This window comes from Ranitomeya imitator, chromosome 3 (genome assembly GCF_032444005.1).
Source record: "Ranitomeya imitator isolate aRanImi1 chromosome 3, aRanImi1.pri, whole genome shotgun sequence".
NCBI lineage: Eukaryota > Metazoa > Chordata > Amphibia > Anura > Dendrobatidae > Ranitomeya > Ranitomeya imitator.
This window is the reverse complement of record NC_091284.1, coordinates 698,828,402-698,840,745: the sequence shown is the minus strand read 5'-3', so window position 1 is coordinate 698,840,745 and position 12,344 is coordinate 698,828,402. Positions and strand designations below refer to the sequence as shown.

The 12,344-nt window shown below is 39.3% G+C and overlaps 1 protein-coding gene across 6 annotated transcripts in view; it reads right to left on the bottom strand.

The window, feature by feature from the left end:
• Window positions 1-314: 314 nt before the first annotated feature.
• Window positions 315-12,344, bottom strand: part of DTX3 (deltex E3 ubiquitin ligase 3) — a 103,349-nt gene continuing 91,319 nt past the window's right edge. For 4 of the 6 annotated variants that reach the window (XM_069758572.1, XM_069758571.1, XM_069758573.1 and 1 more), the window contains exon 5: window positions 315-7,160. In XM_069758572.1, the coding sequence (XP_069614673.1) occupies window positions 7,085-7,160 (76 nt within the window). In that variant the 3' untranslated portion in view covers window positions 315-7,084. Of the gene's footprint in view, window positions 7,161-7,795; window positions 8,595-12,344 lie in introns of those variants that run through there. The other 2 variants (XM_069758576.1, XM_069758575.1) reach the window with 2 other exon arrangements.

Below are 12,344 nucleotides of genomic sequence, written 5' to 3'. Positions count from 1 at the left end.
TATATTTTTTTTGAGATAACCACTTTTAGTATGCAACCCCCAACTAACATATACTGTCAGCTTCAAGGTTTTGAATCTTCATTTTCATACCAGCAACTCAGAGAAATATAACCTATATGAAAATTACTAAAGATGTTCCAATAATTTTAGGAAATCTAGAATGACCACATTGAAGTGTAGTCCACGACATAAAACGTGATGTTTTTACCAGGAGTACAAGCTCACAAGAAATATATTATTAGAAGTACTGTTCAAAATAATACAGAAAAATGAACATAAATTCTTAAGTGCATTCATGAAATATGGAGACCAGGTTTTTGAGATATGTCTTTTTTATTACAGCATAAGTGAATACATCAAAACCATACCTACAATGTCCCGGTAAGCGACCCGCAATTATGTACATTATTGTACAGTACAATACAATGCACACAGGTAGGATCTAGATGCAGTTCTCAAAAGCCCTTCTGTATTTCAGTGGAACTCTCCCCTTCCCTGCCAGCCAGGCCAACATCACTCCATCACTTAGTCTGGCATTCAAGGGTTTTAAATACAATATATATAAAAAAAACAACCTAGGAAATATTTTTTTTCTACAGAACACATCCTATACATATATATTGCGACATCATTTGTGGCCTTTTAGCACGGTCCCTTTGACTAGAATGTACCAAGCAGTTGTGTAACTCAAGGAGTATACCCCTCGTATAAAAAAATGCAAAGGAACCAGTTTGTGGGTGAAGCTAAAACTAAAGTATATCTCCTAGCATAAACTAAGAATTCTCCTTTAATTTTCAAAATGACTGATCTTCATACCAAGAACCTCCCTGAACTCCAAAAATGCAGAGCTCTTGGGGGTTCCACTGGCCTCCTTACTCCACAAGTTTCTCGTAGCACCTGGTATAAAGAGCAGCGTGGTCAATTCTATTTCGAAATACTCTGCAGAATCCTGCAATATCTATGATTGGATGTATTTTTCTTATACAGGTGACCAAGTGTCCATAACTCCAGGTAAGAAGCAGGAACAAAAGTTTTTGTATTTGCATAAAATGTGACAATTAAGACTTTACAGCAAGTCTATGGATTTCTTGACCAGATAGTTGAACAATGGCAGATTTTGATGTGTGCCGGTAACCAGCCCACTTAATGTTTTCTATGAAGAACATTTAGTTTGTGCCCAAGAAAAATATTTAGAAAATTGCATATACAAAGCTTTTACTAAGGAATTACAGTTTGACATTCTACGAGTAATAGTACCACACTTATGCAAGGCAGCTCCTCACATAGTCTACACAGCTGGATATACATTACATGTTCCATATTAATGTATTTGTTAAATGTCCACTTTATAATAATAGTATTTTGCCCTGAATGCATTGATCTGGTCTTCATTGATCTTGTCTGTAGTGCAAAGAAGAACTTACAGGTAAAAGCCATTAAAATGTAACTTGTCATGTATAGATGGACCACATACCGCAATCAATATTGGTAGTTAGGGTTAGAAAATAGGTAATGGCCATGCCTGTGAGATCTATGCCCTTGGATGTCCTTCGGTAAGGTCTTCGGGGATTGCGTCTGTTGTTGGCCACATAAAAAGCTCATTGATAACCAGCAATGAATCTCCCAGAGACCCCAAGGAGAGACGATGACGTTTAATGTAGAATACCACTAAGAAATGTGCAATATAGTACCAGAACTAGGACAACAGATTTCTTCGGCTGAATTCTGAGCCATGAGATTTATTACAAAAAACACCTTATTCTTCAATATCTGCATAAAGGGATTCTTTGGGACTTTGAACGTGTCAGGATAGGTAATCTAGTATTAGATGGGTAACATCTAGTGTGTGACACTGGGAATGAAGCTGATCGGCAGGTCCCCCTCACTGGTGGCTCGGCCTGGTACTGCGGTTCATCCCAGTACGTGTCCCAGAGGTCAGACCTCCACTGTTCATTGATTTGTGGCTTATCCTAAGAATAGAGGCCATTAATGTTACATTGGAGAACCCTTTAAAAAGATAACTACATTTTAATAAAATACTACATTCTGAATGGTTGACCGTGTAACCTCTAGGCTGTAACTCTAAACATATCATCCTTTTTATTTAGTACATGGAAAAACATTCTTAAAAAATAATCATCCATCACGGGACAATAAAAATGTATTGAAGAAACCTTGTGTTTTCAGTATGTCCGCTTGCAGCCAGTGAACTGAAGAAAAACAAAACACATTTCAAAATTTAAAAGGTTGCCATTTTGAATCCCTGTAGCAAAGGCAATCCCTCATGAGTCCAGCACATCAGCAAATTTCTCTAGTCCCAAAACCCTCTATGCACATTAGATAGTTGTCGGCCGACATCTATCTCGCCCGAATCCTCCATACTCAGGAATACTATGCCACCATATGCGGGGGGAGTCAGGTTGTCCCCATAAACATTAGACTGTCGTCCGATCCCGTTGATACCGTCTAGTCTAGTGTGTATGGGGGCCTAAGCAGAGGATTAGCTAGGCCGTACACAGTGCAGTTTTTTCCATTCAATGTCCTTTTTTTCCCCAAAAGAAAGTGTGATCATTGTAATAATCAAGTATTATTCAGAATAATATAAATTGTTAGCCATCGTTTCCAAGGCAAATGATGTATTACATGGTGCTCACATTATAGTGGCTTGTTGCTTAGCTTATGGGTACAGGTAATAAAACTTCAGTATTGGGGCAACCCCTTTAAAGAACTATTTGATTTTTTTTTGCTTCCGGTTCTGCACTCTTCAGATCACATTGAATAAAATGCTGTTTATTATGCTGTGTGTGGTATCACACTTCAGTCTGGATTTCGCACTTCTTTACTGGAACCTCAGGCACTTGAAAAACTATATACTTTCTGTTATCACCTTTCCTGTTGTTAATATGAAATAACACACTGCTTTACCACCTGTCACCTACGTCCGGCTCTATGGAAATTCCAACAAGATCACATAAGAGAATCAATAGCTCGGAGCTTCCATTAGTCATCTTCTTACTACGCAGCAATGCTGCCCAACCTGTTTCATCATATTACTGGGAAATTCCAACAGCGGCAGCAAAAAATAGGCACAAAAGCTCCTAATAAACCATGCAGACACCCCGGTGACGTAATACAGGATGGTTTTTTCGGAGGATAACTAATATGGTCATAGCAGTAATAAATGAATCTCCCATTTGTTAATGCAGGAGACAAATATAATAAATCATAAATGAAGGAATAAATAAATCAAGACTGGTATAAAATATGAATAAATGAAAAATGCAGAGGGAGTGAAGGGGCTAACATTAGAGGAATCGGCCTGTGATATCTGCCTCCCAGTTATTGATATTTTACTGTCTGTTGAATGGTATGAAATCTGCAACATCGAAAACTCACCAAAAGCTCATTGTGGGAACTCAATTTTAAAATGCCGCCATCAAGGATCTGTGTTTTCGGATCTCCTGACACAAAGCAAGCGCTAAAGCATCAATGATTTTAACAGCCTAGTGCAAGCTCAAAGCCAACATTTTTACCGATAGGATTGATAAATTTGTAAATCACCAAGGATCTGGGCTAACATATCTAAAATGTCTATGTAACTCCACAGAACATATATTAATGACAATTTCCCCTATAAAGTAAAATTATTTACTCAAACACAACATATTGCAGCTTCATTATGTACAGTACAAAGTATCCATGTGCATCAATTATGCAAATGTAAGTAGAGGGGCTTCATTGATTATTATGAGGTCCGTTTGGTTCTATGCTATGCAAGATTTTAGAAAGAAAGCACATGTATTGAGTGCAGGACCTCATGGTCACCAGTGGAACCTCTCGGCTTTCGTTTGCATGATTAAAGGCATTGTCCACTACTCGGACAACCCCTTCTCAATCCCTATGTTTCCTCCAAGCAAAATAATAATACCTACACTCACCTCCGATGCGGGAGCCATTTCAAGGGTGTCAATACTGGCTCTCCCGGTGTTTACGAGACCTTTCTTTATCATACGATCCTTGCGGCCAATCATTCTTCCCTTCTTTGGAAAAATCAAATATCCAGAAGACGTGAGAGGGCAGTCGCAGCCCTCACTTTCTCTGGATGTCAGTTATGTCAGAAGGATTGGAGATTGAAGTGGCCACTGATTGGCTGCATGGATCATAAATATGGATTATACTGGTCATGGGAGGGGTCCAAAACTTAAAGTCCCATAAAATTTGTTGCAAGAGGCATCTCCCCCCTTCCCCACTGCTCCTGGCATATAAAGATCTCCACTGCTGTACAGGGCACCATAGGTGCCAATAGTAATATGGCAGCTCTAAATGATTCATAACCCAGCAGTATTGCAAATCTAATGATATTGCCGGGGGTTTCTTGCCTTTTTGCAGTATAATCTCTGGATCTGAATAGAATGAGCTGCAAGATATTTAAGAAATGCTGTAGGTTTATATCTAGCAAGTATCAGGTATAGTAGTAGCGGGGGAAGACAATGATCTCAAGCTCAAGAACTTCATCAACTCTTGGCCACCTCTCTGATCAAATATGAAAGAACTCATGAAAAAAACTCACATGCTAATCAGTACGTAGTATGCCTTCAAGGGTTTTATCCTGCCTAAAACATTGTGTATATAGGCTGACAAGCTTCTACTGTTAGATGTTACAACTTTTTTCCTGGAGCAAAAGAAGGAAAAGGAAGGAGATTGCTGTGTAAAGATGCCTCACTCATGTAACCAATATACAAAAACAAAAAAAACGAAAAACGTTAGCAGAAAAGCTAAAATGAGATTTAAAACACATTTTAGCTGACAATTTTGACATTATCCAAAGGAAAGGTCCTTCTCCAGGCATGGTCACAAGATCGTGTTCTCGGTCTGCTGTCCGAGTGCAAAAAGGACAGTGAATGGACCAACTGTAGCCTGTGTGCTAGGGCACATGGGCAATTTTCCACATGGACCTCAGGTCCATGCAGAGAAAAAAAACACAGCATGTACAAGTTTAGTCTGACTTATGGAGCAGCCATCACCTGTATATAGATGGCAGCTCCTGCACCTGTCCGCTCTGTTATTGAGCCCGCAGAGCTGTTCATGGAACCAGTCACGTACCAAGCAGAGCTTAGCTAAGTTTGGGCTTAGCCTACATTTCCCTTCTGTGAAATATTTCAACAACAGGGCTTCAAAATAAAGTCAGCCTGTAATACTCTGTTACATAAAAACTTGTAAGTTCAATTTCACATGAGCTTAAGGTTGGCCAAACAAATTAGATTAGACATTTGGTCTACGGTTCTCTTCTCAACTACAGGATGACTACAGCAGGAAAAGGAGAATAGTTAAAGTTTACGTCTGGAGAACATTTTAGTACAATGGTTACTTGTCTATGATAAAATGTATATGGGTAGTAAAAACACTTGTGCCATTTTAAAGGGAACCTGTCAGCAAGTATTTTCCATACAACGTAGAGCCACCACCTTTGAGCCCTTTGTTATAGCATTCAGTCTCCAAACAAAACAAAAGCCCTTTTAATATATTCACCTAAGGGGTGGTCTGGTCTGATGGGAACTGCTGGTCTTGGTCAGGTGCCTCCTATAGTCTTGTGATTACCGTGCTCCTTCTCTGCTTCGTGTGGATAACGCATCCTACATCATCCACACAAAATTCCCATCGCGCTCCTACGCACTTCTCTCCTGCTGAGGGAAGCAAAGTACTGTTCTGCGCAAGAGCGGGGAAAGACCAAAGATTGCCGGCACATGCACACTAGAGTACTTTGTTCTGCCCTCAGCAGGTCAGAGAGAAGTGTACCTGCACAAGAGCATGATGACGGGGACACTGTGTGGATGAGGTAGGATGCATCTTCCACACAAAGCAGAGAAGGAAGTCGGCGATCACAAGAAGAGAGGAGGTGCCGGACCAAGGCCAGCGAAGCTCAACGGACGAGACCGTCACGTGGGCGAGTATAATAAAAAGTTTTTTGTTTTTGTAGGGCGGCTTGGAGACATATATACAGCATATTAAAATGCTATAACACAGGGCTGAAAGGTGGTGGCCGGAGGTTACATGGGAAAAACCTGATGACAGGTTCCCTTTAATAGTTACTGAAAGGAAACTCCCGAAAATGGAAAACCTTAATGATACAGTAATATCAACCAGAACTCTCTAGTTTCTTACATTCCTGGGTGACACATTATAAAAACAGGCAAAAAAATACTTTGGTCATTTTTTTTGTCTATTGAGTAACTAAATATTCCCATCATGTTTTTTTGTAAATAGTGACTAGTATCTAGTGTCTGAAATTCCCTTTAGTACACTTTATGGAAAGATATCAAGAAATCCCATTCTGTGGAGATATATCTGCAATAACACTAAGAAGCAACAGAAAAGAAATTGGTATAAGATAAGAAAAACCAAGACTGTAGGAGGATGAGCTTCGCAGCATCTACCACAATGGGCAAAGGTGGGTAAAATGATGAGACCAGGATGCACTGCAGCTCTGTGGCTAAAATCTCAGGGCTATGGGATCCAGGATGTGCTGAAACTGTTATGCCGGCCTTTTCTAGGGGCTTTTTTTACTATAAAGCTCAGAATATGATGTAATGCCACAGAAATGGATTATCAGAACTGCAGGAATCGGAATGCACTGTAAGATCACAAACATTTGTCTTCTCATTCTCTGAACAATAGCCAAACACTAGAGCAGAAGAGCGATGACTAACTGGACATCCAGCTGACGGACGCACCTCCACCAGTTACTCATCAATGGTTCAGCAAGCGTTCTGTCTGTAAATGTTTCATAGTCACAATCAATTCTCAGTCTATCTTCAGGTTCACCAGCTTGGCGAATCCACAAAGTCAATAACATTGAACGCGACACAACTTTGTCGCGTGTTCTGTACGAGTCTCCATATAAGTTATGGTCTTCTTATTCTGATTCAATATCCAATCAGCAAAAAAGCTAAAGTGGGGGAGGGGGGAGGGAAAAGGAAAAAGGAAAGATGCTGAGGTTTCCCCCACTGAAGGTGAGAGTTTGGTCCATATAGTCATGAAAGTCTCCTTCAATTTCCTACCGATCTATCACAAGCGTCTTCCTCCTCTAGTCTGCCGTGATGCCTTTGGCTCGCAATTCCTCTTGAACTCTCAGCAAGTAAGTGGGGTCTGGGTACCCGAACCTGAAGGCAATAAAGAATATTTTTTTAGGATTAGATCCAGGTGGAAGAACATATTTAGATGAACTTTAGATCAAATAAATCTGATTCTTTCTCTGATTGAATTGAATATTCATTTTCACAATTCCCAATGCCCTGTTAAAATATTTATTCAATGAAGACAGATTGTTAAATTACTAGATAAAGGGAGGAGGTGACAGATGGTTTTTATAGGATTCCATGTAAAAGGGAGTGTCTAGCTCCTCCATCCTCTTCCTCTCTGCCTTCTACATAGAGTTGATACCAGAAGTTTTCATACACTATATAAAAAGACACACATGCATGTTTTTCTCCATATCTGACATGAAATCAGAAAAAAACCTTTCCCGTTTTAGGTCAATTAGGATTGCGAGACCAATTGTAGTTTTGAACGACACCACTGGTTTTACCATATCGTGTACTGGAAAATAGGGGGAAAAAAATCTAATTGAGGTGAAATTGGGAACAAAACGTGAAATTCCACAAATTCCACCTGGTGAAAGATTCCCTTTAAAACTTATGCAAAGAAAAATTTAATTAGTAATCCATAGCAAGCAATCAAATTTGAACTCAGTTTTCAGAGACTGAAAATGAAAATCAGCGACCTCAACAGCTGTCATGAGCAAATACTTCACTTTATTTCTGCACCATTTTAGAAATAAATGTATCAGTGTAGTTTATACATTTATACAAAAGAAATATAAGCTGAGAAACGAATCCTAAACTGTATAAAATAATATGAAACATTCAGTCTCAAATCCAGAGAAGTACCTGCATTCAATGGGTTAAAAAATACTAGCTGACATATCTGCGTTATAGTGTGGGCACCTGTACAATGGGCATTCCTGTCATAAAGAAAGTCATAGCTGAGGAATTTGTGCTTATTTTATTAAGGCGGTGATCACATATGCAATTTTTTGAGTCAAAGTTCAAAGTGGATGCAGCAGGAAAGACAGATGATTCACAAAGGATGAAGCAAAATTGCAACGTCAACATTCATAACCAAGAGAACATGCAAGAAAAGACATAGTATCTATCCACGTTTTATCCATAGGTGGCATGCCAGATGTCTCGTAGTCCCCTTGTAGTCCAGTTCCGTAGACATGTGACAGCAAATCCTCGCAAATGGACTCCACTGTTTCAGTGATGAATCCTCTTAGGTCATGTGGTTGGAGGGAGTGGGAGGAAGATACACAGACTCCTTGATGTAGCCCCACAGACATAAATCGAAGGGTGATGGATCTGACAATCATGGAGTCCAGCGTAACAATGGTGAATCATTGTTTCCAGTGTGGCCTCTAACTTTCCAGTAGAGTTTCATTCACGTATTGGAGAACATCCACATGGAAATATGAGGTGCTCCATCCTGCCAATAGACTACATTGCCAGAGCGTCCTTTAACTGTGGCACAAACCATTCCTACAACATGTGGGTAAAAATGAAGGGACTTTAGCACCAAATCATTGAATAGAAGACAATTACTTTGGATGGGTCCCTCATGTGCCTGATGGAAGGGCACATATTTTTTCTAAACCCCAAATTCTAAGACTGTTGTGACTGACCTTCCCAGTGAGATAAAAGGTTCCCTCATCGCTGAACTTAGCCCTGCAAGTCAGTGCTAAATCCTGCTCACTGCCTCTTATGAAGTCTTTGGGAAGCCCGGACTTTCCCATGACATAAAACACCATGCAGCTTCAAAATACTGTACTTCACCCAACACAATAACCAACTAAGCCAGCTTTACTTTGATTTTCAGTCACTGGCTATCTGTTTACCACTGATGTTACTTTAACTATGAGCTTTTACTTTTTCACCATCCTTTTAAATCATTTTGTGTAAGGCCTTCCTTTATCCATTATTTTTCAATCAATTTCGAGCTATTGTTCAAAAAATGCATCAAAAAGCTGCCATAAAAACTACATGTGTGATATCAGCCTTAACATTCCTTTTGGCTTTTTATGGTCAAAGTCAGTTTGCAGTTCCTATTAGCAGTCAAATTATTCAGGACCTAATGAGTTAACTGCTCTAAGTTAATTTAGGGGCGTGTTCTTCTTTCTCCTGAGTGTTGTAGCCTGTTTATGATTGGTTAGCATCACACAGGGAGAAAAATTACACGCCTCCAGTGAAAACTATCTGATAACTCCCACTTGGACTTCACAAAACTGAACTCAATAGGTGTCAAATACTTTGATAGCTTATATCTCAGCAATGGAGAGGCGAAAATAAAAAAAGCAAAAACATTTTATTCCGCTCTGCAGCCATTATTGCATGGTGTGTCTTAGGGTACCGTCACACAGTGGCATTTTGATCGCTACGACGGCACGATTCGTGACGTTCCAGCGATATAGTTACGATCTCGCAGTGTCTGACACGCTCCTGCGATCAGGGACCCCGCTGAGAATCGTACGTCGTAGCAGATCGTTTGAAACTTTCTTTCGTCGTCTAGTGTCCCGCTGTGGCGGCATGATCGCATGGTGTAACAAAGGTGTGCACGATATTGTATACGATGTGCGCATAGTAACCAACGGCTTCTACATCGCACATACTTCATGAAATTATCGCTCCAGCGTTGTACATTGCAAAGTGTGACAGCAGTCTACGATGCTGGAGCGATATTGTTACGATGCTGGAGCGTCACGGATCGTGCCGTCGTAGCGATCAAAATGCCACTGTGTGACGGTACCCTAATTCAATACGAAACATTTGGTGAAAGGTCATCTTTAACTGGGGAAGCATCAAAGTACGAACTGTTGTGTGCAAGTCTGACAACAAAATCAGTAAAACTGACTGTACTGCCTTTTCAGGATTGTCTCTGGTCTTCAGCCAACTTCATAGATTTTAGCATGGTCAAGGCAGATTTATTGTTGTTGTTAACCAAATATATAATACCGTATATATATAGTGATAGTCATTGCATCTTTCTCCTCATTGGTACTTTATCAGTAATGGTCTGATATCTTTTACCTTTAAGAAGTCGATTCTTCATCAAAGGGATCTTCCGGAAATACTTATATCTATATTTCGATCATTCAGTCACTGGAAACAGCTAGCCAGCACACAATTTTTCCGCATTTAACTAGAGTATATAGGACTTTCATAACCAATTAATGTACCTGTTCCACTGATGATTTTAATATCACATTATTAGGACTGAGTAATATTGCATGTAGTTATTTTGCGTTTAATCAATGTAATGAACATAGATTGCCTTGTAGAGATTGGTTTTCTCACAGACATTATTCTTTCTTATTGATCAGTGTTAAAAAATACTTACGGTAATTACATGAACTTAGATTCAACACTGTGATAAATAAAGCAGAACAAAATCCAAGAAATTGTTTAGTGCCGTGGTTTTTGTTTAAGAATGTTCAGAAAAAAAAGTAATATGGAAGAGACAATCGGGAAGTGAAATGTAAGTATACGTAAACTCAAAAACCACATATTGTATTTCAGACTAGAAATAGAGAACATGCCTATTAAAAGGAATATGTCAGCAGATTTCTCCATGTCTGTCTATGGGAAGTATGAAATAGGGACATTCTTCCTCATTACAAAGAGCTATTGTTGGTAATCATCAAGTAACTGACATTAAAAAGTAACACATTTTTAACAAAATAGAGCAAAATGTAGTGATCTTTGGTGCTACTATTTTTTTCCTAGTTCCACCAACTTTCTTAAGTGTATGTAGAGTAATGGAAATGGCCATGGCCCAGCACGGACTCACGTTTTCACGACATTTATGCTATAAAAGTGGTGTAAATTATATACACTGTTAGGACTGGAGTACATTTCTGCTAAAATTTACACACTTTTTCTGTGTATGTTATAGTAGATTTGTCAGGCTGTGCTAGCCTATGCCCCCCTTTTGCTAAGCTACACACACTTTTCAAAAAGTTGGTTTTGGAAAAATTAGCTATTTCTCTACCACAGTTTTCTACTGAAATTAATAACTGGAATCCCCCCATAGTCCTGGAAAAAATAGGGTACAAGTAATCGTGTCTGCTGGGTAGCTCCTCACTGCCTTCTCCCCACCTGGCACAGCTTGATCCGTTAGATACGATACAGCAGTAATCCTTTTTTTTTTTAACTGATCTCTGCTGGATCTGTTTTTCTAACATTGAAGTCTATGGAAAATGGATCCGTTATCCATCTGTTTTGCCCATTTGTAAAAAATTCTGTAAGGAAAAAACGGATCCTTTACAAGTGAAAAGAGAAATGAATGACTAATAATGGATCCATTTTCCATAGACTTCAATGTTAGAAACATGGATTCGGCATGCACAACTATTTTGCCTACTGATTGCTGCAGGATCCATTCCAAGGGATGATTACTCGACATGTGAACCTAACCTTAGACAGATTTATTCTTCTAGACAGATATAGGAATTGGTCCCTGCTCCAGATTTTCACTCTACTGCAGAGTTGCTTACAAAGAGGAGCTCCCCGATTAAGTGTTATCGAAACGCGCGTCGGGGCCAGGGAACACCGGACTAAACCCTTGGCTTATGTCTAGATACCACTAAGAGGTAATGCAATTTATTTATACTGGCCATGTATGTGCTCTAACTCTCCTGCGAGCACTGTCACTTTATCTTTTGACCTATATATTGGCTACTTCCGTGCACTTTTGCACTTTGTTACTGTTTGCTACTGCCTGTATGCTATGCAGGGACATATACTGTGGACAGCCACACATTCCTTGTTTACAGGTTTTATTCCTTTTACTGGTATTTGTATTTTATTATTATTTTTATGGTATGAGATCATAACCAGGCCCTCTTTCTGTCAGGCCTTCATCTATCTTGTGAGCCACAGTTGCTTTTGCTTTTCATTTTTTAGTTATCATTTATATTTTCCCTTAATAAGAATTTTTTTTTATGCTCTAAGTGTTTATCTTGCTTGCCTTCCTTCACAAGTGTAAATAGGTATTGTTGGCAACTTTTGATTTGCTACTGTCATAGTAACACTATTAATTGCGATTTAGATCATATGCTTATGATTTAATATCTGTGGTTAAGGCAGCATAAACTACTTGACAGGTGACTCCCTTTATTAGGCAGCACACCTTCACCTCCCTTATTTTTGGTCAGTTGCCTATTGTCATGATGGTGACCTGCAGAGCTCTGTGTTCATGTATAGGACTAAATCATTCAAAAAGCACTTTTCCCG